This window comes from Dermacentor variabilis, chromosome 1, assembly GCF_050947875.1.
Source record: "Dermacentor variabilis isolate Ectoservices chromosome 1, ASM5094787v1, whole genome shotgun sequence".
Classification (NCBI taxonomy): domain Eukaryota; kingdom Metazoa; phylum Arthropoda; class Arachnida; order Ixodida; family Ixodidae; genus Dermacentor; species Dermacentor variabilis.
In genome coordinates this window covers 102,092,036-102,119,792 of record NC_134568.1, presented here as the reverse complement: position 1 = coordinate 102,119,792, position 27,757 = coordinate 102,092,036, and the positions used below count along the sequence as shown (strand labels likewise).

At 42.5% G+C, this 27,757-nt stretch overlaps 1 protein-coding gene across 6 annotated transcripts in view; it reads right to left on the bottom strand.

The window, feature by feature from the left end:
- Nucleotides 1–26,997, bottom strand: part of Nubpl (NUBP iron-sulfur cluster assembly factor, mitochondrial) — a 99,216-nt gene extending 72,219 nt beyond the window's left edge. For 2 of the 6 annotated variants that reach the window (XM_075691483.1, XM_075691479.1), the window contains exons 1-6: nucleotides 26,849–26,996; nucleotides 23,722–23,875; nucleotides 23,613–23,647; nucleotides 8,928–9,018; nucleotides 695–734; nucleotides 43–133 (exon numbers count right to left, since the gene is read on the bottom strand). In XM_075691483.1, the coding sequence (XP_075547598.1) occupies nucleotides 43–133; nucleotides 695–734; nucleotides 8,928–9,018; nucleotides 23,613–23,647; nucleotides 23,722–23,875; nucleotides 26,849–26,974 (537 nt within the window). In that variant the 5' untranslated portion in view covers nucleotides 26,975–26,996. Of the gene's footprint in view, nucleotides 1–42; nucleotides 134–694; nucleotides 735–8,927; nucleotides 9,019–23,612; nucleotides 23,648–23,721; nucleotides 23,876–26,848 lie in introns of all 6 variants that reach the window. The other 4 variants (XM_075691485.1, XM_075691472.1, XM_075691487.1 and 1 more) reach the window with 4 other exon arrangements.
- Between the last annotated feature and the right edge of the window lie 760 nt (nucleotides 26,998–27,757).

Here is a 27,757-nt window from a genome sequence, read left to right as displayed (position 1 = left end):
ACTACACAGAACACAGGAAATTTAAAGACAATTCGAACATACCTGCCTAAGCAGTTTCTCAATGGCAGACATGACCATAAGTCCTCGCCACACAATAGGCATCTTGTTGTCGACCAAAAACCCCATGGACATGCTGTATCGACCAAACAGAACAAGCTCATAAACATATAGTAATGCAATGAAAGCAATCAGTTAGGCTAACTAGTCTAACAACGAATATTATACAAAACATTTAACATAGGTCATTACATACCGGCAAAGAAACAGACATCACAGCCAACAAGTGACTTTAGTCTGAACACCATAAAGAAATGTAAAAGTGGACAACAGGGAAAGGTAAGGTAACAGCACACATGCACTAGTGTCTAACAGATGAGGTAAATTTACCATTGTGCTCTGAAAATATGCTGATGAGATACAACCTGATATACTTAAACGGCAAGAAATTCTAGAGAATGTGAAATTCTAGATAACATGGAACACTAGGCTTCATGCACTATCATTTCAATGGCCTATGGGCATTATACGATGATGTATGACAAGATGCATGCAATGAAAAGTCACTCTCCCCATTCACGCATTATATGTTCTACAGCATCTTAAGATCCATGACATCTCACTGACAGCACATGATGATGGCACATGCTTCTGTGGAAGTACACTACATAAATCATAGAGACAAAATATGGCTCACCACTTAATCCCATAATTGACCAGTGGTTTCATGAGGTTTTCTGTGGAAAAAAATAGAAACTAGTCACTTGTGTGCTACAAAAAATCATTGTAACACAACTGTTGAGGGGAACTAGCACAAAAGAAGGCACACACTGAAGAGCGGATAAACACAAGCTCTATTTTCAACTAGTTAATAGCAGGAAGGTGTGTGTGTGTGTGTGTGTGTTATATCTTGCCACATGTGCACACAAAGGTATTCAACAATATCACATGATGATGCATGCACATCAATAGCGGGTGCACAAGAATTCAAATTCTGAGGCGTGCAGTGCAACTGACGGCTCACTTGTGCAAGAGTCTCTGTTCTGTTCAATAAAATAGACTTCCAGCACAAATATTAAAAAGTGTAGCCGCTCTTGCCTCAAAATGTTGTCCATGAGAAGCGAGCCTCACAACTACATGCAGTAAGCACTCCAGAGAAGTAGTTTATGCCGTACCTATGTCTTCCAGTAGAATGTATATCAGCGAAACCAAACGCTGCATGAACGACTGCTTATGGGAGCATGCACAAGAAAAAGGACAAGGATGCACATATGGTGACCAGCACACATTACTGTGTGTTAATTGCTGCAAGGCTCACATATCGGGGACAACCATTTCAATGGCAGGAGTGGTAATACCTCTTTCGAGACTAGCGTTGGAAGCCTATCTTATTGAAAAGAACAGAGTACTGCACAAGAGAGCCATCAATTGCACTGCACACCTCAGAATATGAATTCTTGTGCACCTGTCTGATGTAGACACATCATCATATGACATTGCTGTATACCTTATGTGTGCATGCATGGCAAGATATATATATATATATATATATATATATATATATATATGAGAAGAAAGGAAACTGAGAGGCCCAACCTTTATTTGCCATATCATAAGAAGCCAACAGACAAAGACACCAAGGACAGCATAGGGCAAATTACTTGTACTTGCTAACTGAATTAAAGAAATGATAAATTAATGGAAATTATTAAACTGGATGAAAAAACAACTAGCCGCAGGTGGGGCACTAACCCTCGTTTTTGCATTACATGTGCGATGCTCTTACCAATAGAGCTTTCCAATCCACTTTCTGAGATAGTTATCTGCTAGGACTAAATCTGGCAGCGTTAGCCAGCGCCACCACTTACAAGCCTTGGCGGCGGATGTGGAACATACTTTCTGCCACAGATGACACGTGTACATTAACTTTTTGGGTTAAGGCAACTGGTCAACAAACTCACAAGTGCTACCGAAGGCATCAACTCTTCCAGGTTTGAGACCCTCGCTATATATATATATATATATATATATATATATATATATACATATAGATATATATATATATATATATATATATATATATATATATATATATATATATATACGCGCACACACACACACACACACTTTTTTTTTCTTCTCTTGAAGAAAAAAACGCTACAAGGACGCTGACTAAAAGAACATGTACAACGGACAGGCCCTGTCCGTCGTACATATTCTTTTAGTCCGTGTGTTTGTAGCGCCGTTTTTTCTTCAAGTATGTTACACCAACTAGCCCACATCAAGCTTTGTTTTCCCTCTATGATGCACTTCCATTGGCAATTTTTCACATTCTACAGAAAACTGTAGAAACATTGTATCCAGGCATTAAAAGCACTGACTGTCTTAATTGTGAAATTAAGATGGAGATAATGATGTCCTTGAAAGCATGCCTGCAAGAGGGCACCAGCCATTCTAATTCAGCTGCTGTTTAATGTCTAAATATTTTTGTGTTTTAATGACATGTTCAACAATTGTTTTACATTACAAAGGACTAACTCTTGGGTTAGTTGACCTTGCAAAACAGTTGAGGGGAATTAGTGCAAAAAAGATGCACACACAGAAGAGCACAAGTGCTACTTTCAACTTGTTAATAGTACCAAGAGCTTGTGGAGATTGTATATATATATATATGTATGTATTGTGAAGGCGTTTATTTGATCGGACTAGGAGCAGTGCAGCGGTGACAGTCTAGGCAGAGCACGAACTCCGAGCGCAAGCAGCATTCACGAGCAAAAGCACTGGAGAAGACTACCCACTACATCATTCCAATCCTTCTCTACAATTACCCCTGGGAACGAAAAGGGAGCCAACTCATGACATAACAGCTTGACACTGTGAGTGGGTCATAGTAGGTGTTGAGGCGGTTGATGTTAACAATGTCTCATCCACGACGGCACATGTCTGAATACAGTTCAATGGGCTTGATCATGTAGTTGACTGGAGATGTGCTTTCAACGACATAGTAGGGGCTTTCATACTAGGGCAGTAGTTTCGACGAGAGACCAGGTGCAGTGGAAGGGACCGAGGGCTACATAAGCGCTTCGGGGAGGAACGTGGGTGCAGAAGTTGTGTCACCGTGAACGCTCTTCTGGTGCTCTTCGTCATTTGAAGTAAAGGCCCGCACGAGATTGCGGCACTTTTCGGTATGTCTGGCTGTGGCAGAAATAGGCGCACACTCGGATGCATAAAGCTTCTATGGAAGCATTGTGTCGGTTGTGTGCAACGGGTGCCGGCCGTACAGTAAGAAAAGGGTGAAAAGCTAGTGGTGCTCTAAGTGGCGGTACTGTAGGCGTGGGTTGCGAAGGGCAGAATGGCATCCCAATTTGTGTGCTCGAGGCTACGTACATTGTGAGCATGTCGCCAAGCGACATGTCGTAGCGTTCTGTGAGGCCATTGGTCTGCGGATGGTAAGCAGCAGTTGTGCGGTGCACAATGTGGCACTCTTTGAGGATGGCTTCGACGACTTCCGACAAAAAGACACGTCCGCGATCGCTGAGCAACTCCTGTGGTGGACCATGATGCAGTATGAATCAGCGAAGCAGCAAGGAGGCAACATTGCGTGCTGTAGCTGCTGGGAGGGTGGCAGTTTCGGCGTATCACGTGAGGTGGTCAACAGCCACGATGGCCCAGCGGTTACCAGCAGATATCAGGGGAAGTGGCGAACACAAATAAATTCCGGCGCGCCCGAACGGCTGGGTAGGTCAAGGTAACGGTTGCAGACCGGCTGGCGAGAGGCGTGGTAAATTCCGGCACTGACGATTGGGGCACGAGCGAACAAACTTGTGAATGTAGCTGTACATCCTGCACAAGCAGTACCGCGGTCGAATGTACTGGTATGTTTTGAATACTTCCAAGTGTGCGCCCTGTGGATCAGAGTGTAATGATGCGCATATTCCAGAACGCAGCTCGCAGGGTACTACTAGCAACCACTGGCGGCCATCAGCGGTGTAATTGCGTCGGTGGAGTAGGTCTTCGTGAATGGCAAAATTGTTGGCTTGACGACGCAACGAGCGAGTGGTTGATTCCGCCGATGGATCAGAAAGCAAGTCTATCAGCGAGGCGATCCAGTGGTCCTTGTGCTGTTCGGAAGCGATGGTGCAAAGGTCAATGGAAGAAACAGCAAGCTGGGATACGTAGCAGCGGAGGCGACGTCAGCAAACGGCGCAAGATTGCAAACGCCTCGCCGCACTCTGACTACCATGAAGTGCGGGCCCGCTGCTTCCAAGGAGCTTCGTCAGGGGCAATATGATGGTGGTGAAGTTTTGGATGAAGCATCTAAAGTAGGAACACAGACCTACAAAACTGCAAAGGTATTTGACGGACGTAGGTTTAGGGAACTCAGCAACAGCTCAAAGTTTGGCTGTATCGGGGAGAATTCCATCCTTCGAGATGATGTAACCTAGCATGGTCAGCTGCCACACTGCAAATTGGCACTTCTTTAAATTTAGTTGTAGGCCGGCGTTTATCAAGCACGTCAAAACACGTCGGAGGCATTGAAGGTGCGTGGGGAAGTCCAGAGCGAAAACAACGTCATCAAGGTAGCACAAGTATGTATGCTATTTCAAGTTGCGCAGAACAATATCCATCATGCGCTCAAAACTTGCGGGTGCATTACAAAGTACAAATGGCATGACGTTAAATTCGTACAAGCCGTTGGGCATGACAAAAGCTGTCTTCGGTAAATCGTCATCTGGTATGGGTACTTGCCTACCCTGAACGCAGATCAAGAGGAGGAAAAATTCTGCTCCTTGTAGGCTGTCAATGGCATCAATCTGCGGTAGCGGGTAAACGTCTTTGTGAGTAACATTGTTGAGGTGCCAAAAGTCCACACAGAACCATACAGAACCGTCTTTTTTTCGCAACAACGACAACAGGTGGTGCCCATGGACTGTTCGAAGGTCTAATCACTTTGCATCGATGCATGTCGTCGACTTGCTCATTAATTACACAATGTTCTGGCGGAGACATACAATACGGGCATTGCCGCAGTGGCGGCTGGGAGCCAGTGTCGATGCAATGCGTAACAGTGAACGTCCCGCCCAGGAAAGGTTGCCCGACATTGAAAGAACGAAACTCGTCTAGCAGGCCCAGAAGCTGGGAACGTTGGGCTGGCGTAAGGTTATCAGCAATGGAGGAATGAAATACATAACAGGGTGACGAAGCAGACATAGAAATAGTATTGCGTGTACTGTAAGTGGTGCAGTGTGTGTCATTGGGCATGTCCATAACTCGGGTGGCTTCAATGGCTTCCATGCTGCCAAGACAGTCCCCTTGCAACAGCATCACAGTGCATGGAGACGGGCTACTAACAAAGATAGCGCTGGATCCCTCAGTGACTTCTACGGTCGCAAAAGGTAGCAGCAGACCTTTTCGGATGCAAAAGCGGCCGGATGGAGAAAGTAGTGCAGCAGTGTCGGAGAGGCTGCTGCAATAGTTGACACAACCATTGACGAGTTCGGGGACACTGTGGTGTTATCTTTGATGAGTAGCTTGTTCAAAGCCGAAGGACTGTCAGCCAGCGTCAAGCCTGACACTGGTGAGAGTTCTATTTCGGTGAGGGTGCAATAAATCACAGCATTGTGGCGGGAGAGAAAATGCCAGCCCAAGATGAGGTCATGAGGTCATGTGAGCATGAGGAAATAATGATGAATTTGACGGTGTATAGAATGTCCACAATGACAACGCGAGCGGTATGCGCCGCTATGTGGTTAATACGCAGGGCGCTGGCTGTACGGAGGGATAGTGCAAAAAGTGGTGTCATCAATTCTCGAAGCAAACGGTTAAGTTGTGTAGTCATAATGGATACGGCGGCTCCAGTGTCCACAAGCGCAGATGCATGAACATTGTCCATAAACACGTCTATCACATTCGATGGGCTTCGTTGAGGACTTTCAGATTTTGATAGTGCTGCAGCCCGTGCCTCGTGGACTGTGACTAGTTTTCCTCCTCATAAGCAAAGGGACGAGGCCGCATAGGCGATAGTGAGTGACGACGTGGAGAAGGTGAATGGCAAGTGACAGGCCTTGGTCGTACTGCCGGTGATCAGTCAGAAGGTGGGTCATCATGTGCTTGTGAGAACCGAGAAGATGACTTGCCGGGTATGATGCGGCGCTAGGAGGCTGCACATTATTGCGAAAGCATGCTACGTTGCTGGCGCATCCACATGCAAAGCAGATGGGTCTACTGTCCGAAGTGCACCACCTATTCACAGTGACAAGTCCCATCCATAGCGCAGGTAGCATTGGACTGGGTGGCTGGTAAAATGGTTGCACGGCAGACTGCGGTCGGGGTTTAGATACGACGTCGGCGTAGTTGAGAGGCGCACATTGTGGAAGTAGTTGGGGCCAGGCGATGACATTGGCATAGCCGAGTGGTGCAGGCACACGGATCTGTGGGGGCCAGGTGACGTCTGCGGAGCTGAGAGGTGCAGCCGCAGGAGCATTTTGGCAGAGCTTAGTCGAAGCCACGTTGATCTCCAGCTCAATGGCATGGCAGAGCGAAGGCACAAAACGTGAGGAGGGCTCCTGCATATGCTGTGGCTATGCAAATGTCAGCAATGATAGTTGACGGGCAACCTCCTCACGGATGAACGCCGTCATTTTCTCAAGCAATGCAGAGTGGTCCGAAATCGCAGCCAAACCAGCGAGAGGTTCTTCGCGCAATGAAGAGCGATGGGTCAATGGCCACTGCTGCTGTAACTCTTCAAAGCTTTGGTACTAAGTGATGATTTCGGCCATGGAGCAAGGATTCTTGGCAGGCAACATGTTGAAGGTGTCTTCGATACCTTTCAGTACATGACTGATCCTCTCAGACTCCGCCATGGTCGAGTTCGCTTTCATGCATAGGTCCAGGATGTCTTTAATGTAGCTGGTAAATGATTCACCCAGCTGCTAAGAGCGTGCCCGCAAACGCTGCTCAGTACGCAGCTTACGAACAGTAGGGCGACCAAATACATTGACAAGGGCAGTCTTGAAGGCGGACCAGGTCGGGAGATCTGCTTCATGGTTGTTATACCATAGGCTGGCGACACCCGCGAGGTAGAACAGCACATTGCTCAGTTTGGCTGGTTCATCCTACTTGTTATGCACGTTGACCCTCTCGTATATGGAGAGCCAGTCCTCCACACTGGTTTCGGCCGCGCCAGTGAAGGTGGCAGAGTTGCAGTGACGAGGTACACAAGGACATGTGATTAGTGCAGGAGGAGGTGTTTGCTAGGAGGCGTCCTGAGGCATGGTAGATGGCAGGGTACGGGATCGAAGTTCCAGGGTGGGAGGTTTGATCAAGGGCACAGCACTCTCCACCAAATGTTAAGGTGTTTATTTGATCAGACTAGGAGCAGCACAGCGGCAACAGTCTAGGCAGAGCATGGACTCTGAGCATGAGCGGCATTCATGAGTAAAAGCTTTTTCACATTCCTGAAGAATGTGAAGAAGTGCCACTGGAAGTGCATCATAGAGGAAAAGAAAGGAGAGCAGAAAAAAAGAAGACAAGGCCCTTGAGACATAAACATGATGCATTCCCTTGGGTAAGGAAGGGAAGGAAGGAACAAAAGGCAGGGAAGGAACGTCGCTTGCTTACGCTAGTTGAGAAAATGGGGGAAAGTGTCCATGTTGGCAGTGAAGCTCACCTCCTGGCAGCATGGGCATAGAAACATTTCAATTTTTCCCATCTCCTCTAATAATGAACCAGTCTAAAAAATCCTTGTGGTAGAACACTCCTTAGATGGTGCTTAACAACTTCCAGTGTATAACTAAAACTTTCTGTGGGGCCTGGGGAGGGGTCCTTTTAAGTTAAATGTTCTAGTAGACCTATTGACATGGCCTGCCAAATGTCTGTGTGCATACAGTTGTATTTTATTTATTAATGATCGACTGTACATGGGACACTACTGAAGTCCACATGAATTCAAGCCTTGACAGTTGGCCACAATTTATATATCACCCATTTGGAAGAATTCCCAAATTTGAAGGTTCTCAAATCTCATGATGCAAGTGCCACAATCACACTGTCTTGTCATGTGTACCTCCATGAACAAATAAAATGTGAATGGGACAATTCAAACAGATCGAGCAAAATAACAAGATCACAATTTACATACGACTAAACAACTGTGTGGTTCAGTTTAACTTGCAAGAAGTGCTTCATCTCACACTGAAAGTTAAAATTAAATATCTTGCTATATTGCTCTCTGCATATAAATTATTGCATTTGCATTTAGTTTGTCCTTAACAGCACAAAGTACAATCCAATATGACTACACATTTCGGTAAAATACAGACAAAAAGTCTACATAGAATATCAATAAAGCTAGCATACAAAGCATTAGCTATATATGTTGAAATCAAGGAGACAGGCACTCATTAGTAGAAATCAAGAAAAGGGGTGAAGGACACTAGTAATAGCACAGTAATATGCAGCCATTAAAGATGCACGTCACTATGGAACACATGATATCCTGCTCACACTCATATGGTAATTTGTAGTAGTCAATGAGTGTCTCAAATGTAAACGAACAATTCTGTTCTTGCTTTGCTACCACTAAAAATGAGAAATAGCAAAGCAGCTTGTAGGTCACCAGACAGCGAGTTAAGCCCTCGGCACATTAAATATAGTAAAAGGAATGACAAAGTGGCACTAATACAACAAAGACTAACTTACTAAAGACAAAGACTAATGCAACGTTAACATGCTACACAATCTATTTCATAAAACACAAACATTAAAGTAGTCTATAGGCTCAAAATGCATGCAAGCATGGAAGTGGAAGCACACAGTTATTATCTTGAACAGTAGAGGAAACAGCAGCTCCCTCAGCTAAACACTGACACAGCAATGGGAACTTCCTTTCATTTTCCGTATGTGCAAGAAAGAAACAGCTTTCAACGCACGTTGTGTCAATTCTGGTTCACCACTCAGGTTCATCATGCGTGGAATGGAGGGTCCATAGACATCTGCATCGAGCAGCCCCACAGTTGGCCTCTAATGAAACCAAGAAAACCAAATAGAATGTATGCCAATTGAAATACTGTGACCAAGCACTAGACTTATATTCAGTCAGATAGGCCACACTCACAGAAGAAGAAAGCAGCAAACAAACATCATTGTTCAACAGTACATTATACATAAATGTTCTTCAAGGACTCAAAAAATTATAAACATTAAAAAATTTTATACATCCATGCATTTTCTAAAAGATTTAGGCATATTGTACTGCCTTCTGCAGTATAACACAAAATGAAGTGCCCATCAAAATGAAAATAATATACCAATAAATTAAATGACAAGTCTCAAAGCTAATTCTGTTTGCCCGCATATCCAGAATGAGTTATTCAGGATATTCAGCTACTGGCTATTTCCCTGCATATACTAAATTAGTTCCTAACATACTGCACCTCGCCAATCAGTTCACTGCTGTGGCATGCAGTGCCTGTGCCACACCAGCCATTCGATACAACTATGCGCACCATGCAGGCCCAGTTCACAATGCTCCCAGCACTTACAGTTGCAGGTTTTATGCAGAAATATGCCAGGCCTATTGTACACGAGCAAGAACCTCAAAGTGGGCTGGTATGAACCAGATTATCTAACCCAGGAATAATTTAGACCTTGTTATTCTCTCACACTACGACTCTGCTCCACGTCGTATGCCAAGACATGTGAATATCAAAACAGAAGAATCTGTTTGAACCATTATTTGTTCGTAGTTAGGGTTCAGTGTTTGCACTCTTTATTTTCTTAAAATTTGGGATATTTTTTTTTGTTTTTATTTACACATGAAATTTTTTTTTTCACTGGATATATTTTTCTAAATAATTTTTCCCCCAAAATTTCTTGCATCGAGCTTACAGCTTTTTGATTTTGTGAATATCTGGTTTACTAATTGATGCTGTGACATGTTGTATGATTGTGCATACTGCACTTCAACACCAGCTGTATCCAACATGCATAATAACAAAAGTTTTAAAGCAGTTTATAGAAAGGGGGCACAATGCCGTACAATGATATGAATATACAAGAATTCATAAAGTGTATTCGATATTCAAACAGAAATAGATTTGTATAACACTATGCAGAAATATGGGATGGCAGGCACGACCCCATGTTACCCTCACTGAGCTCGTATACCACAGTGACTGCTGCAAGAACCCAAGCCTGGGCTCCTCTTGATTCTTTTGTGCACACCCCCTCTCCATTTATTGCTTGTCATTTTCATTGAAGTGACATGCAAAATGGAACCAGATAAGCAAAAAAAAGAAAAGAAAGGAATGATTACTTGGGCAGGAAGATGAATTCGTGTAACCTTGACCTCACCAGACTCCTTGCATCTAAGCGCATGTATGATCGCAGCTGCATGGCAATCACCATCTTAGCTGTTTGGTGAACTTTATTTCCCTGACCTTCTTTTGGTTAGAAGTGAATTTCTGAGAAAACAAACTTGTCATGCCTTTCCCACATTTTTTAATATTTGAAGTTTCAAATATGAATTGAATACTGCACACTAACTATTCATATTCATATCTGAAAAGGAACTTATTCGGTATTTTTCAATCCAAAACTAACCAAATATTTCGCAACAACTGACTGCTAAAGACGGGTTACAGTTCTCTGTCTGCTAAACAAAGTATTGCAAATTATCAGAAATGTGACGACAAAAGTTTTCAAAGCAATGCAGAAACAAAATGGGTATTGGAAGTTTTGTTTTCAGTTTTCCAGCAGAAGGGCCTACTTTACAACCAGTCATTTTTGCGTATATTGTGTCACTTAGTATATTTGGCAGTCTAGCAATGTACCAGTTTTATCTTTTAAGCTACAACCAGTGATGATTTCCTTGCAACAGGTCCTTAAATTTACATGTGTCTACAGTGCGCAAGTCCTTCAGCAGCTTTTTTTCCCCGCTTCCTCCACTTCTGATCTCTTTGGGACAACAATTTATTTTGCATTTTTGGAAAGTTAGCCATACAGCAGTCATTCTTTCTTGGAAAGCTTGTTTGCAACAAGGCTCTAATTTTGTTGAGAGGCTAGTCATGCAGTTTTTTAATGACAATTAGTGATATTATGTTGAAACTGATCCTTTGTCCCTAAAGCCGTTTTTTTTTGTACTAGTCAGTGCAGGCATGGTGCCTAAATATACCAAAATAAATATTCCTCCTCTAAATATATGCGCCTGCGTTTGACTACTCAATATTCAATACTACTTCTTTTTTTTTAAACTGAAAACGCTGAACCCTATCCATATTATTACCCAGTTTATATTGTCATGGCACAGAAGATCGCAAAGTACTCCACAATATAGATCATACATTCTCTCAGCTATATGCCTCTTCCTTTTTCCTTTTTTTTCACCACTTGCCAATAAGCGTCTGCTGTGTGTAAATTGAAGCATATATAAAACAAAGTATTGAGAGTGAAAAATGATGCGACAGGTTGGTTTGCATCCTTTAAATGCATACAAAGGTGTTTGCAAATCTGAGTACAACCAGCTCAACAGCTCATTAATAAGCAGCAAATGAAAGATTCGTACAACCTATGTGTGATTGCAACAATGAGAATGGAATGAGGTGCAAATATAAAATTAGTTTGGTTACATAATTGTATGTATCATCCGGTGAAAAAATAAATGGATCCTTTAAAGGGACACTTCAGGCAAATATTAAGTCGATGTGGACTGTTAAAATACCATTCCAGAAACCTCACAGCGCTTGTTTTGTGCCAAGAAAAGACTTAGTTTACGAGAAAATTGCGTCTGAAGGATCCGCATACTTTAAGCGCAATTCAAATCACTTGCCCCCGAGTGGGAAGTGGTGATGTTCCGTACACCATCACCGACCTTTGCTGCAGTCGGTGAGTAAAATGGCGCCAGAGAGACGCCGCTACAGTTTGCTATGTCAAACAAACACGCGGCCATGAAGAAACCGAGCCAAGACAGTGCATTGGATTCGCCGCTGCAGCTCTTCTTGATCGAGTGGCGTGGACCGTTTGGAAATCCCATGACATCACATGGACGCGACATTCTCTGCTACTTGCAGTTTGTGCAAGTTTTGTGAACCATCAAAGCCAGCGCAGCACTATGCGATAATGAAACTACTGGAACATGAAAGCGCAGGCGGCACAGAGTGTAGAAATTGAAACCTTTTGACCACCTGGGTAACATTGACGAGTTCTTTTTTATAAATAGCAAACAGAACTAGACAAGTGCATTTTCTTTCATTTTATAAAGCAATACAATGGTCTTTTTGTTACGTGTGGTTGAGTAGCAGTGAAATAAAAATATAATGAGGAGTGCCTTCGTCATTGGGCTAGTACTTGAATGTCCTGGGGGAGTCTCTAATTGTGTCCTACATTTATCTCAATTTCTTGATTATCAAAGCTCTGGTTGCAATAATATTGATGCCTTAGACTCTCTCGAACGCTAATCTATCACTTTAGCTTGACTTAATATTTGCCTTTAGTGTCCCTTTAATGATAACTGATGGAGTTTAATCTCCACAAGCATCCAAGCAGGCTATTATAGAGCTGCAGTAGTGGGGCTTCCAGGTTAATTTTTACCCGCTGTAGTTATTTATATGTGCACCTAAATCTAAGTAAAGAGGCAATTTTCATTATAACTACAATACCCTTTGCTATTAGTAATGATATTGCTGGCTTTGTCTTTTAACGCATACATCTGATTCTCGTCTATTGCTAGTTTCTTCTTCACTGCTTTTAGGCTTCACCCGTTTCTGAGAGCATGCTCAATTTTATCCATATTATACTTCCTTATGTCAGCTATCTTACACTTGTTGATTAACTTGGAAAGTTCTGCCAGTTCTATTCTAGCTGTAGGGTTAGAGGCTTTCATACATTGGCGTTTCTTAATCAGATCTTTCGTCTCCTGCGATAGCTTACCGGTATCCTGTCTAACGAAGTTACCACCGACTTCTATTGCACACTCCTTAATGATGCCCATAATATTGTCGTTCATTGCTTCAACACTAAGGTCCTCTTCCGGAGTTAAAGCCGAATTCCTGTTCTGTAGCTGGATCCGGAATTCCTCTATTTTTGCTCTTACCACTAACTCATTGATCGGCTTGTTATGTACCAGTTTCTTCCGTTCCCTCCTCAAGTCTAGGCTAATTTGAGATCTTACCATCCTATGGTCACTGCAGCGCACCTTGCCGAGCCCTTCCACATCTTGTATGATGCCAGGGTTAGCGCAGAGTATGAAGTCTCTTTCATTTCTAGTCACACCATTCGGGCTACCTACACATCCACTTTTTGTTATCCCACTTGCAGAAGAAGGTACTCATTATCCGTAAATTATTCCGTTCTGCAAACTCTACTAATAACTTACTTTTAATAATACTTTTCTTAATATTTATAAATGACCTTCCCAACACTATTGTTTCTTCTGTAAGATTGTTTGCTGATGATCTGATAATATATAGGGAAATTACAAGCATTGCCAATACTGTTATTTTGCAAAATGATTTGGTTAAACTGCAAAACTGGTGCAGAGAGTCACATATGCAAATAAACACACAGAAAACTGTCCACATGCGCTTTACTAAAAAGTGTATGCCAGAAGCCGTATATTATCTATCCGGTTCCCCATTGCAGATTGTTTCCGAATACAAGTACTTGTGTGTATTCCTCACACTGTCTATATGTTGGTACAGGCATGTTGATTTCATTACAGCAAAGGCATGCAAAGTGTTAGGATTTCTACAGCGCAATACAAAGCTCTTTCCCCAGCATGCTCGTGATCTTCTGTACAAAAGATATCTTAGACCCATTTTAGAATATGGATGTACCGTATGGGACCCTCCTACGTGTACTGACTGAGATAAACTTGAGGGAGTTCAGAATATAGCAGCACAGTACGTAATCGGCAACTATGACAGAAACATTATTATTACTAGTGCAAAACAAACATTAAAATGGGACACCTTAGAAAAGAGAAGGCAGGCATTACACTTGAAACTTTTTCACATTATATTTTATGGCCAAATTGGAATAGACCGTAATAAGTATATTCTTCAGCCACATTATATATCCAGACGAACAGATCACGAGCTCAAGGTTAAGGAATACTGTTGTAGACCAAACTTTTCAAAAGCACTTTTTTCCCCAAAACCATTTTAGAATGGAATCGACTGCCTGCTTCCGTAGTTGGTATACTTAATAATGAACATTTTGCAAATGCTCTTTGAAATTTTCTTCTTTATTTATAGTATATAGTAATTGTAGAGCTTGCTATCATTACATAGTGCTTTATTACTTCATTGTATGATGCCGTTTCCTGCCTTTTGTTTGTATTGTATTGTATTTGTATTGTATTGTATAGTTTAATGCTGTTTGTTGGATGCCATAAGCTGTTTACATTGATGTATGTAACCCCCCCCCCCCCTCACTGTAATGCCTAAATGGCGCTGTGGGTATGAGAGTAAATAAATAAATAAAAAGATATATAAATAAAAACTCTCCCTTGATATTCCTAGAACCTATGCCATATTCCCCCACTGACTTGTCTCCAGCCTGCTTCTTGCCTACCCTGGCATTGAAGTCGCCCATCAGTATAGTGTACTTTGTGTTGACTTTACTCATCGCCGATTCCACATCTTCATAGAAGCTTTCGACTTGCTGGTCATCATGACTGGATGTAGGCATGTAGACCTGTACGACATTCAATTTGTACCTCTTATTAAGTTTCACAACAAGACCTGCCACCCTCTCATTAATGCTATAGAATTCCTGTATGTTACCAGCTATATCCTTATTAATCAGGAATCCGACTCCTAGTTCTCGTCTCGTCACTAAGCCCCGGTAGCACAAGACATGCCCGCTTTTTAGCACTGTATATACTTCTTTTGTCCTCCTAACTTCACTGAGCCCTATTATATCCCATTTACTGCGCTCTAATTCCTCCAATAGCACTGCTAGACTCGCCTCACTAGATAATGTTCTAGCATTAAACGTTGCCAGGTTCAGATTCCAATGGCGGCCTGTCCGAAGCCAGGGATTCTTAGCACCCTCTGCTGCGTTGCAGGTCTGACCGCGGCCGTGGTCAGTTGCTTCGCAGCTGCTGGGGACTGAGAGCCGGGGTTTGATTGTTGTATTCATATAGGAGGCTGTGGCCAAGTACTGCACCAGGGTGGCCAATCCTGCTCTGGTGAGGGAGTGCGTTACCAGTTCTGGGCACCGGGATCAGGCCGCACTCCAGGCCTGCTTATGCGATTCTATCAACACGCGGATTTTTTTTTATCCGGTGGAAAATTGCGCGGCACCGAAATTTGAACCACGATCCTTTTGCAAGCGGGGCAGATGCTCTACCTCTACGCCATCGCTGCAACTAATATGGATAAGACAGTTCAAGTGGCTGAGGAGTTCTATAGAAATTTATACAGTACCAGTGGCACCCACGATGATAATTGAAGAGGGAATAGTCTAGAGGAACTTGACATTCTATAAGTAATGCCGGAAGAAGTAAAGAAAGCTTTGGGAGCTACACAAAGGGGGAAGGCAGCTGGGGAGGATCAGGTAATAGCAGATTTGTTGACGGATGGTGGGCATATTGTTCTAGAAAAACTGGCCACCCTGTATATGCAATGCCTCATGACCTCAAGCGTACCGGAATCTTGGAAGAACGCCAACATAATCTTAATCCATAAGAAAGGGGATGCCAAAGACTTGAAAAATTATAGACCGATCAGCTTACTGTCCGTTGCCTACAAAGTATTTATAAAGGTAATCGCAAACAGAATCAGGAACACCTTAGACTTCTGTCAACCAAAGGACCAGGCAGGATTTCGTAAAGGCTACTCAACAATAGACCATATTCACACTATCAATCAGGTGATAGAGAAATGTGCAGAATATAACCAACCCTTATATATAGCTTTCATTGATTACGAGAAAGCGTTTGATTCAGTCGAAACCTCAGCAGTCTGGCAGACATGACGGAATCAGGGTGCTGATGAGCCATATGTAGAAATACTGAAAGATATCTATAGCGGCTCCACAGCCACTGTAGTCCTCCATAAAGAAAGCAACAAAATCCCAATAAAGAAGGCCGTCAGGCAGGGAGATACGATCTCTCCAATGCTCCAATTGGGGATAAGAGTTAACGGAGAATAGCTTAGTAACTTACAATTTACTGATGATGTTGCATTGCTTAGTAACTCAGGGGACCAATTGCAATGCATGCTAACTGACCTGGAAAGGCAAAGCAGAAGGGCGGGTCTAAAACTTAATCTGCAGAAAACTAAAGTAATGTTTAACAATCTCGGAAGAGAACAGCAGTTTACGACAGGTAGCCAGGCACTGGAAGTGGTAAGGGAATACATCTACTTAGGGCAGACAGTGACCGCAGATCTGGATTATGAGATTGAAATAATCAGAAGAATAAGAATCGACTGAGGTGCATTTGGCAGGCATTCTCAGATTATGAACAGCAGGTTGCCATTATCCCTCAAGAGAAAAGTGTATAACAGCTGTGTCTTACCAGTACTCACCTACGGGGCAGAAACCTCGAGGCTTAGGAAAAGGGTTCTACTTAAATTAAGGACGACACAATGAGCTATGGAAAGAAGAATGATGGGTGTAACATTAAGGGATAAAAAGAGAGCAGATTGGGTGAGGGAACAAACGCGAGTTAATGACATCTTGGTTGAAATCAAGAAAAAGAAATGGGCATGGGCAGGGCATGTAATGAGGAGGGAAGGTAACCAGTGCCCATTAAGGGTTACGGACTGGATTATAAGAGAAGGGAAGCGTAGCAGGGGGCGGCAGAAAGTTAGGTGGGCGGATGAGATTAAGAAGTTTGCAGGGACAACATGGCCACAATTAGCACATGACCGGGGTAGTTGGAGAAGTATGGGAGAGGCCTTCGGTCTGCAGTGCGTGTAGCCAGACTGATGATGATGATGACCCTTTGCTACACTGGTCACACAAGCATAGTAAGCTCTGCAAAGAGTAAAGGTGTGCGAATAGTTATTTTTGAGACCAAATCTAATATTTCCAGAAGCAAATCAAACATTGAATATCTTTAGAATAGTTTTCGAATACTGAACAGCCATTTTCACAATTATTACAAACAATGTTTGCATCCTAGTATTCTTAACATTAGAAAGTTTCTGTCACATTACATTGCACATTATGAAGCATTGTTTAGGAGCACAAATGGATCATTATAAAAGAATAAGCAGTTTCCTCGCATGCACAGGGCTCCTCAAAGAGTGCAAAGAGTTTAGCTGGTAAAGTATTGCTCCCAGAGTGATGTAGCCTGCTACACTATGCAAGTTCTCATGTTTTATGCCTATACTATGCCCATGGGGATAGAATTTATTCTAGCCTTGGTCCAATTTTAAATTTAATTGTGTACAGTTGACATATTGAAATATTCAAAAAGTATTTCAAAATTATTCATACTTACAAATAGTGACTATTGAATTCAAAGACCAAATTGAATAGCACACTATCTGATTTGTTATTTGAAGGTTTTTAATATTCGCACACCCCTAGCAAGAGAGAGAGAAAAATAGCATAAATAAGGATAATGAATCTGGGTGCAGCCCAGAAATGAAGCATCCCTTATTATGTTAAAGTTATCATACAGTATAACATCAATGGCCTGACATGAATTTTTCATAACCGCTTCTCCTTTTCAGCAATGGCTAGTAGACAGCCATGTAAGGTACCAGCTGCTGAGCTGCAAGAACCAGTGGCTAGCAGACAACCTCTTCAAGTACCTTTCTCAAGGCAGCTGTGCTCTAATAATTTAAGTAACTTAAAGGGTCCTTGCAATGCCATTCATAAAAGTCACTTATGTAGGGTTTTATGGCGCAAGAACATCTAAGATTATGATGTGTTTGCTTTCACAAAAGGTTTGAAATGTTGGGCATTAAAGGGCATCTCCTCATGAATACTTTTCCACGAAAAGTTCTTCAATTAGCCATAAATTAGTTTAAATATTGACAATGAAATGCTGCCGCTTCCATGTCCTCATGGCCTTCCCCTCCTCCTTGTCATCCTTACTACGCCTGAAGCTGGCGGTCGTACCCCATAGAATGATGCAAATCATGCTGCACCTATCATCCTTCTGAACTTTGGTACCAGCATGATCTTCAAGATCTGGTCCCGCTGCTCAGTCTTGAAAACTATAGCAGCGGCAGAATGGTATTCTGTACCAGGAGATGGCACTACTACCTTACAAGTGACAAGGCTTCTCCGTTCTTGCTTCTGGTGAAGGCACTGCTTTGTCATGACATCTGAAGATGTTTGGCTGACAGCAATCGTGTTTATAAGTGTGGAGCAACATGTACAAGTAGCGGGCCTTTCAGGAAGTTAGGAATGAAGATCACCGAGTGTTAATTTGAACACGAGGACTGAGATAGAAATTAGTAAGCAGGTCATTGCATGTGCTGGTCACTGCTCCTGAAACTCTCCTTCAGGATGTGAATGGCAGCTGCAGTTCAAGGGTGCACCACTCCTTCAAATCAACAAAACAAGCCATAGTAATGTATGTGCACAAAGTAGTGCACAATATAACGAAGAATGTGGCTAATCAGTATAATGTTACTATGTTGTTTTGAGTCCTAAGGAAGCTTGCGTAGTAGGGCTCGCAAACCAGAAGAAGTGATGGCAACAAAGGCTGCTGAAGTAAGAAGCATGAAAGACCTTCTATAACATAGACTTTTGGAGTGGTTAACAAAATACCACTGTCATGCAAAAAGGTCTATGCAGGCCACTGGCAGATGAGTAAAAATCTAAGCAAGAGAACATGAATTGCTTCTAAATAATAGCATTAATGTGGTGCACCTAGCTGTGCATTGTAAAGGTTGTGAGCACCAACCACCAATTAAAGGCGCTAAGCATAAGCATAGACAAAACAGTATGCGAAACTATGGAAGTGGGAGTGCGCTAATATTTGAAATTTTGAATAGGAGCAAAACAGTGTGCTACTGAATTCGTATTCAATTCAACAATTCCCTTTTTGTCGAAGTTATTGAATATTCACTTCTGTTTGAATACTATGAGAGATAATGTTGCAGTCGACAGGGAGAAAAACAAATTCAAGTGGAGTTTCTACTGAATAATTCAACAGCACAAGAATCGTGGTTGTTGTGTAGATGCACCAGTTCCAAGCAAATTCACGTGAAGATCACTCCTGCACAATAGTTCCCAGTCATGAAACAAGTCACTTTAGACAGCCTATGAATTTGTTGTCTCAGAACAGGCAAATCACTATATTAGTTGGCCAACTTCACCTGGTCTGGATTCTCTAAAATGATCTACAGTGCTGCAGAATAACACCTAGCTCCTTCAACAAATACAGTACAGTCTAGCCCGGTTATAACGAAGTCGGCGGGAATCGGAAATCACTTCGCTATATCCGCTATTTCGTAATATGTGGACTATGAAAAAAAAAATGCAAACATGGGCATACCGATTTATTGCCACTGAAAGAAGTGGTCCAGCGTCCCCTGAACACGTTTCGCGAGTGCGGACTTCAGGATTGCGGCTTCCATACCATCCAACTGCGAACCAAAGATCTGGTCGAACTCCGGACTCCCGAGGTACATCCGTAGCGTGTCAACAGCTGCGATGGCCGCTGCGGAGGTGACCGGCTTAGGGGCATAACTAGCATCGTCGCATTCGCTGCCGGAGGCGCTGTCCGCCAAGGTCTCTTCCATGACACTCCCGGCAACTTCTTCAGTTCGTGGCGGCAGTTCAGTTCAGCCACTTCTTCAGTTTCGTGGTGTCGTCTGCTCTCCGCGGGAGAGCAGACGACGCCACGAAAGGGCGCCGTCAGCCGAATTTTGCTCTTATTCTCGCGGAAAAAATCGCCTCAAGGACGCAAAAATGTGTTGATTGACAGATTATTTTTCGGTTGGTATCAAATCTCTTCGTTATATCCGCTGACACACTCTTATTTATTTCGTTAAAACCGGACCCAAAATGTATTGAAAATGCGAAAATGGCAATGGGAAATTGAAATCCCTTCGTTATAACCACTATTTCGCTATAAGTGGCTTCGTTATAGCCGGGCGAGACTGTAGTACATTAAATGCATGTGTTTCTGTGCTGTTCCTTTGTTTCATTACCGTTATTGTCATGGTGCATGAGATACAATTACCTTTTAGTTGGTTCTCATTTATAAGCTGCTCACTTGGCCTGCCATAGAGTTGCAAACAGTATAATGCGCATAAAAATAGTGTAAATAAGCCTTTTTTTGCCAGACGTCCGGACTTAACACAACCTTTATACCATTTAACTTAGTTTAGAAATCCGAAATATTCAGTACTCGATTTGATGTGTGAAGCTAATTTTTCTTGAATATTTGCATTAGATTTGATTAGAAAATGTAATTATTCGAACATCCCTACATGTCTTACACATTGTTAAGTAAGGGCAGGGCTATGCGACTCAAACAACTGTATGCTTGAGTAGCAATAAAACAGAATTTATTTAATTGCCTTATCTGAATGCTGTTTGCTTGTATCTAGTCAACACGTGCAAAAGTAGATGCTAAGATATGCAGAAGACAAAGATAAAGATAAATAACCAGACAAGGGAACATGAGCTCAATATCGCAAGTCAGCCTCTAGAGTCTGTGAAGGAGTGCATTTACCTAGGCCAACTAATCACAGGGAACCCTGACTATGAGAAGGAAAGTCAAAGAAGAATAAAAATGGGTTGGATCGTATACGGCAGACATTGTGAGACTAGGAGATTACCGTTATCATTGAAAAGGAAAGTATACAATCAGTGCATTTTACCGGTGCTGACATATGGGGCAGAGACTTGGAGACTGACAAAGAAGCTTGAGAACAAGTTAAGGACCGCACAAAGAGCGATGGAACGAAGAATGCTAGGCATAACTTTAAGAGACAGAAAGAGAGCGGTCTGGATCAGAGAGCAAACGGGTATAGACGATATTCTAATAGACATTAAGAGAAGAAAAAAAGGTGCTGGGCAGGTCATGTAATGCGCAGATTAGATAACCGTTGAACCATTAGGGTGACAGAATGGGTACCAAGAGAAGGGAAGCGCAGTAGAGGACGGCAGAAGACTATGTGGTGTGACGAAATTAGGAAATTTACGCGTGCTAGTTGGAATTGGTTGGCACAGGACAGGGGTAATTGGAGATCACAGGGAGAGGCCTTTGTCCTGCAGTGGACATAAAATAGGCTGATGATGAAGTCTTGAAAATCAAGCAATTGGAAGTGAGTAGTGTCCTGCTTAGTTGTCTCTATGAGGATAGCTATAGGGGCTTGTTGGTACGGCATATCGTATTTTGTTGTAACGCAAGCTGAACAAGCGCTGTGTGTGTCAGATGTGCCGTTCTGTTGTCCTTGTTCAGCTTGCGCAACAACAAAATAAGATACTCACCTCTAACTTAGTCCTTATTTTCAACTTCATATATTGTTCATTTCCATTGTTCAGTATGAACCAACTAGCCCAACAACAAGTGTTCCTAAAGGGCCTTGCACCAGGCCCCATTGTACACGTTGGTTATACATTAGCAGTTGTAAAAAGCCATCCAAGGAGCATTCTACTACAACAACTCTCCACAATACTACTTCTTATCGCTGTCCTAACCTGACAGGCACTGCTCTAGCTAACACTAACTCCTTTTCACTTACACGTGATCGCCAAGCCAGCCATTTAGACAAGTCAGTTGTTCGAAACCCCCCTTGAGACTGTTGCTGTTACATATGCATAGCATACAGGCATAAACTCACTTTGCATATTTTTGTATTTCGTGCCACAACTTCAAAACAAGGAAAAAAAGCTATTGCATATGTATTTTAATGTGAAGAACAATTTGACTATAAAGCATTACACCAGTAACTATTAATTTAGCTAATTACTTTGTATTAATTGGCTAATTACCAATAACAAGCAATACTACAGTTTGCAGAAGACTGCTGCAAGAAGAACACCATTGGTCCCATTCTTGTGTCCTGTACCCTGATTTTTTTAGAGCTACACCTACACCCCCGGATGCACTCTCTCTCGAGGTCCTTGCCATTGTACATGCCCTACAATCATTTCCCTCCCTTCCCTCGCTCCCAGAGTACACAATATACACCAACTCCCAAGCCGCCATTCACCACATACGGAACCGCACCCTACCCCATTCACTCCAACAAGAGGTCGAACGAGCAGTCTCCGCACTGCAACCTTCCACCGTTTTCCTCCGCTGGGTCCCTGGGCATTCGGGGATTGATGGCTATGAGCTGGTCCATCAGCTTGCCAGTGACGTTTTTAACCGGGCACCGTTGATCCCCTGGTCGGGGCCCTCGGAGGATTCTGGGGGACTCTCCCTGCGCCGCACTATCAAGGAAGTTTACCTCCAGCTCCGTCTCGACAAACGCCTCTACCCTCCCCCTCATCCATCACTCACGGTGCCGGAAGCTCGCCTTCTGCGGCACATCCAAATGAATGCACTGGTTACCCCTTCCCGCCTCTTTCTCTATCGCTATCGCTCCGACCCCTCGTGTCCCAACTGCCCCTCTACTTATGCAGACCTATCCCATTGCCTATTCTACTGTCCGGCTGCTCAGCAATCAAGTTCCTGTCCTCCCCCTTCGCTTTCTATCACCACCTGGCTCGACTGGCTTGGCGCTGAAGGTGAAGAAGAACAGCGTCGATTGGCCACCCAGGCGGTCGATATGCTCGGCCTGTAATTTTTGGCTGAATAAAAGTCTTATACTACTACTTGTTACCACAATCTATACAAACTAAGAGGCATGTAGCTAGTCTGCTTGGAGAAAATAAAAAGTAACATACTTAAAGGATTCTTTTCTTAACTGCAAAGTTTATATGAAGTCACCCTTTTCCCTTTAGGCAATTAAAAAAAAACTGAACATAATTATTTTCATTTCTAGTTGCATCAATGGAAACGGGGGTCTCTAAAAAAGAAGAACATGGTGTTACCAATGTCATTAAATAAGTATAAACTAATGCTATTTTCAATTTACTGAAACTCAGGTGTCATGTTTGCAGTAAATGCAAGCATTATCACATTACGGATGATAATAAAACCAGCAGCACTCTACAAGATCATGCCATAGACTATTTGCTGCAGAAAATTTACAAGAGGCCAGAGGCAAAGAAAAACTTACAAAAAGAGAGTGATTTACAGCTAATGCAACAAGGCATCTCCATGGCACAGCAGAAATTTTACTCGCAACAGTAGTCACTACATTAAAAAATTTTACTTTGCTCAAGAAGGCTCATTCACAACGCAAGGATTGACAAACAAGACTTCTGCCTCCTACTATTGAAGGCAGTGGTTCATGAGCACATGAAGTGTAGTACAGTTCACAAATTGAACTGTGCATGATAACACACTTGTGCTTAACTGTGTGAAGTTCATGATGACGGCGATTAGAAGTAAATGATATTGCTAGTCTAAAAGCAAAACACTGACAAAACACAGTGTGTGCTTCGCTTAAGCTTCTGTTATTGCTACTAAATGAATCCCAAGTCACAAACTTTACGATGTCATGTGCACGAAACTTTATTTTTCAGATTTTTTTTTTTTTTAGTAGCAAACCTGCAAGCAGTTCCAACAACTTTTGACTCACCATTTCATGCAAAGAAAGAGCCAAAGCCAAGTTGACTGTAAAGAAACATTTTTGCAACTATAAAAGCAGGAATGCATATGCAAGGACTACAATCAGTTAGTTGCATCACCTGCAGTAGTTGATTTGCCAACACCACCTTTTCCAGATGCCACCAGAACAACATGCTTCACACCTGCAACTGGAAACTTCTTGGGGAGTCCTTGTGATGTTCTTTGCTGACTTCGTTCTGCTTTATTAGCACTTGAATCACCACCAAAACATCGCTATATGATTTGGAAGAAAAGAAAAGAGTGATTATCACAAATTCTTTCCAGTTGAACTCAACATTCACATTAGGCTCTGTTCTGATAGTTCTACACAGGCTAACACACCAACAGTCAAACAGCATCAAGCATTTCATTAAGTCTTAAAAATCATTTATATGCAAGTCACAGTGGTAAATATGATAAGTCAGTGTTTTTTCATTCTGCCTTCAATGGCAGAATTCTGCATTCCATTGTAGATCAACTGCAATAAAACTGACCCTACTCAAAACAAACTGTGCTTCCAGAAAAAAGTTAGCTTCGGTCATCAGGGACAGTTGCTCCTGTCAGCACTTTGTTTTTCAGAGGAATTATTCAATGTGACATTATTGTTGCAGTGAGGAAGCACACCAAAATTCTGTTTATCGAGCACATACTGGCTGCTTCAAGGAAGAAAAGCAAGTTTTCTTGAAGTAGAGATGATAATGTCTTGTTTTCAGCAATGCATTAGCGGGGGTGAACATCAATAAATATGCACAAATCACAAACTAAACTTAATCTAGTAATAAACTTATCTATTACTTCATGCTGCAACTGCAGAATTGCAGACAGTTAGTCTTCAAGGCATGTCCACTTAGTAGAATTTCAAGATTAGCACCATTTTTCAGATATCTATTACCAAAATGTGCCACAAATACAGTGGTGCTCCATGTAATTTGTGTCAGAGTGCTTTGTGTGAAAATAGCAAGTGGACATGCCTGAATACTGACTGGATTTAAATCCCACAAAGGCAACATCTGCCTTAAGAAAATTAAAATTAGTGAATTTAGCTATCAATTGGTGAGTGTCACACATTTCCTGGTACTCACTACTGCTAACGATTTCAATTGTAATTTATTTGCACGAGAGCAAGTCTGCACTTGGTGGTGTGCTAGGCAAATTACAAAGGTAACAGCCCTTGCACATGAGCACCTGCAAGCCTGCCACTGAGAACAGGAAAAATAAACAAATGAATATAAAATAATGAGAGTGAGGGAGTATTGGATGAGAGGGAAGTATAATGGAAGTATAGTGGAAGTGCACAGAAAGGGGGGGGGGATGAAGCAAGAAAGGACATAAGGGAGGCGCGAGGGAGATGATGATGGCTAGAAAATGAGAGGGCAAAAAGAGACGGCGATTACGTGATGGAGGCTGAGAAGTCGGAAAAGCGATGTAGATGGAATAAGGGGAGGATCATGGTGTCATCAAAATGTGTTTCTGGCTCTTGCTCCACTATTTTTTTTTTTACCATACCACTTGGCTATGCTTATGTAAAGAGAAGACATAGTTCTAAACACATATACTTTTGCGTGATCCTGCTCTTAAGAACCAAGCGACTTACTGCTGCTCATGCAAAAGGATTGGGAGCTCAATTAAGCTGCTCTACACTGGCATTTCCTCTGATCCCTTATGCTGTACCAAAAGCATGGAATAAACTTGTGCTGCATTGTATTATTGGTACTAGATTATTTTTTAGAAAATTGTCTCTTCTCCCTTGAAACAGGTAACATAAAGTTGGATAACATTATCAACAACACATGCAAGTTCACAGTGTAAATGCCACCAGCGCAATACTCAGTCTCTTTTGTTGGTGTGTTAAACAACCCTGTGACAATATTACTTCAATAACAACTTCAGCAGCTTCAATACCGCAGATTATTTTGTTCATAAGCCAATATTAAACACCTAGTAGAAATTCGACAAGGGGGTGCAATACGATGTTTTATGTTCTTGGTGGTTTGGGAAGCACTGGACTCAAGCAATGCCACAAAATTTCTCATGTTATGCATTGGAGAGTTCAGCTCCAGGTAGTCATCTTTTGGTCTCGATGTGCATAAATAAACAGAACGGCCAGCCAGAGGTGCTGCATGAAAAAATATTGCAGGATGGTGTGCCTGCCATTGCAGCTGGGGTTGTAGAGTTTCTCACTGGAGGACCATATGCTTCTCCTATAGACAAGAGTGGATTCTCGTGCTATTTGCAAGGTATCTGAACCTATGAACATGTCTGTGTTGACAAGTGTGCATGTACGCCCCCTTGTGACTTACATATTCACATACTCTAGCTCATCGTCCGAGTGTGTACCCACTGTTTGCAGTTTTTTTCAACTCAAAGTTCACGCAGTGGCAGGCTAGCAGGTGCATCAGCACAATGATATTCACCTTTTGGTCTAGCCTTGTATGCCGCTGTATGGACAGCTGACGTAGTGCTAATAAATTACTAGTTGTTTTAGCATCCTTACATAAATCTAACAGAAAACAAACATACAGGCGTCCTCGTGACACAAGGACGCATTTGTGTACACAAATACACAACTTTGCACAAGCGTGTTTGTTTATATATTGTTTCTGTGTTTGGTTTATTGCAATCGATCAAAGGGTTCAATGACTTTTGATAACTGGAATATTTTGCTTGCTTGAAGTAGTGCATGTATTGCCCAAAGGGCGTCTTCCTGTTACTTCGGCTGAAGTAATGCGCCAGACCCACGGCCAATACAACACACCCACTTCTTGTTGGGCTCCACTTTTGACCTTGCTTTTTTGTCTTGCTCTACTCTATCAATGCAAGCTACCAGTGGTGTTTAAGAGGCAGCGAAAATTTCAAGTAAGCCGCACAAATGCTTAAGGGCCAGGCTTGCTGAAATCACAGTAGACCACTCATGTTACCATCGGGTGGTTCACATTGCAAATAGCTCGGGCGATACGGCTAGTCACCTGCTCAATTATCACTACTTCAAGTAACGCGACAACTCTCAATCACATTACTATTTCTCGCATAAAGAACAAAACGTTGAACTTTCATTTTGCTTTAGCAACTACGCCCTCTTCCAGGGTTATCCAGCACAATAATGTGAGCGCGCGAATGAAGAAAACCCGAGCAAGACCACTATGACATTCTTTCCAAGATTGCCACAATGCCTGCAAGCTGTCAAGCCCGTGTAAAAGCTTTACGCACCGACGGTACGGTTTGAAAATAGCTGTAGCATCCAGGGACGACGTTTGCATTTCGTATTGTGTAACTGAGCAAATTAAGCCGCCTTCCAAACAAATGTACTGGAGAAATGCTCCTAATAGCCGCCATTTAAAAAAATATATGTAAATAAACGTTGGACGCGTTGGATTTAAGATCGCAAGACCGAGGCCGCATTGACGTACTCAAGCACGGGCGTGTGTGTGTGGGCATAGCGTTTCTCAATTTATTACTATTTGTGTGCGGAAACGCACTCAGCAGTTTATTTCCTTCCTCCATAGTACTCGGAGAACACGGTGGAGGGACGACTGATTACGAATGTTAAAGGGACACTAAAGTGAAAAATGATTTCTTCTGCATCAGTAAATTAGCTTTCTACAACAAAAACACCACTCTTACAGCGATAAGACGTTTGGTAAGCCAGGAAAAGCGCAAGAACGAAATACGGGTGGCGACGTCTACTTAAGTTCCCGCACCTGGGGGTTATGACGTCTTGGGGCTATGACGTCTTGGATTTTGATGGCATCCTTTAGGGCCTACTAATTATATATAGCGGTACAGATGGGCTACATTGTGTGCTAAAGGAACCAAATATTAAACATGGCAAGTTTCGAAAACCTTTATTCATCCAACGCGGAAAAATGCGAAAACATACTTTGGAATCCCTGATGTCACGCTTACGTACAGGCGCTGGGGTTTCGGCGCGAAATTCAAATACTGATACTTGGACCTTGGACCTTCATTTTCTCATCTAATAATCAAACTTGTTTTTTGAAATGACTGCCTGCAGGCTTCTCAAAAAATGTTTCATTAGTCTAAACTGATTTATTGTTTCGCTTTAGTGTCCCTTTAAGTGCATATGTTACTTTAGTATTTAGGCGGAATATTTGAAAT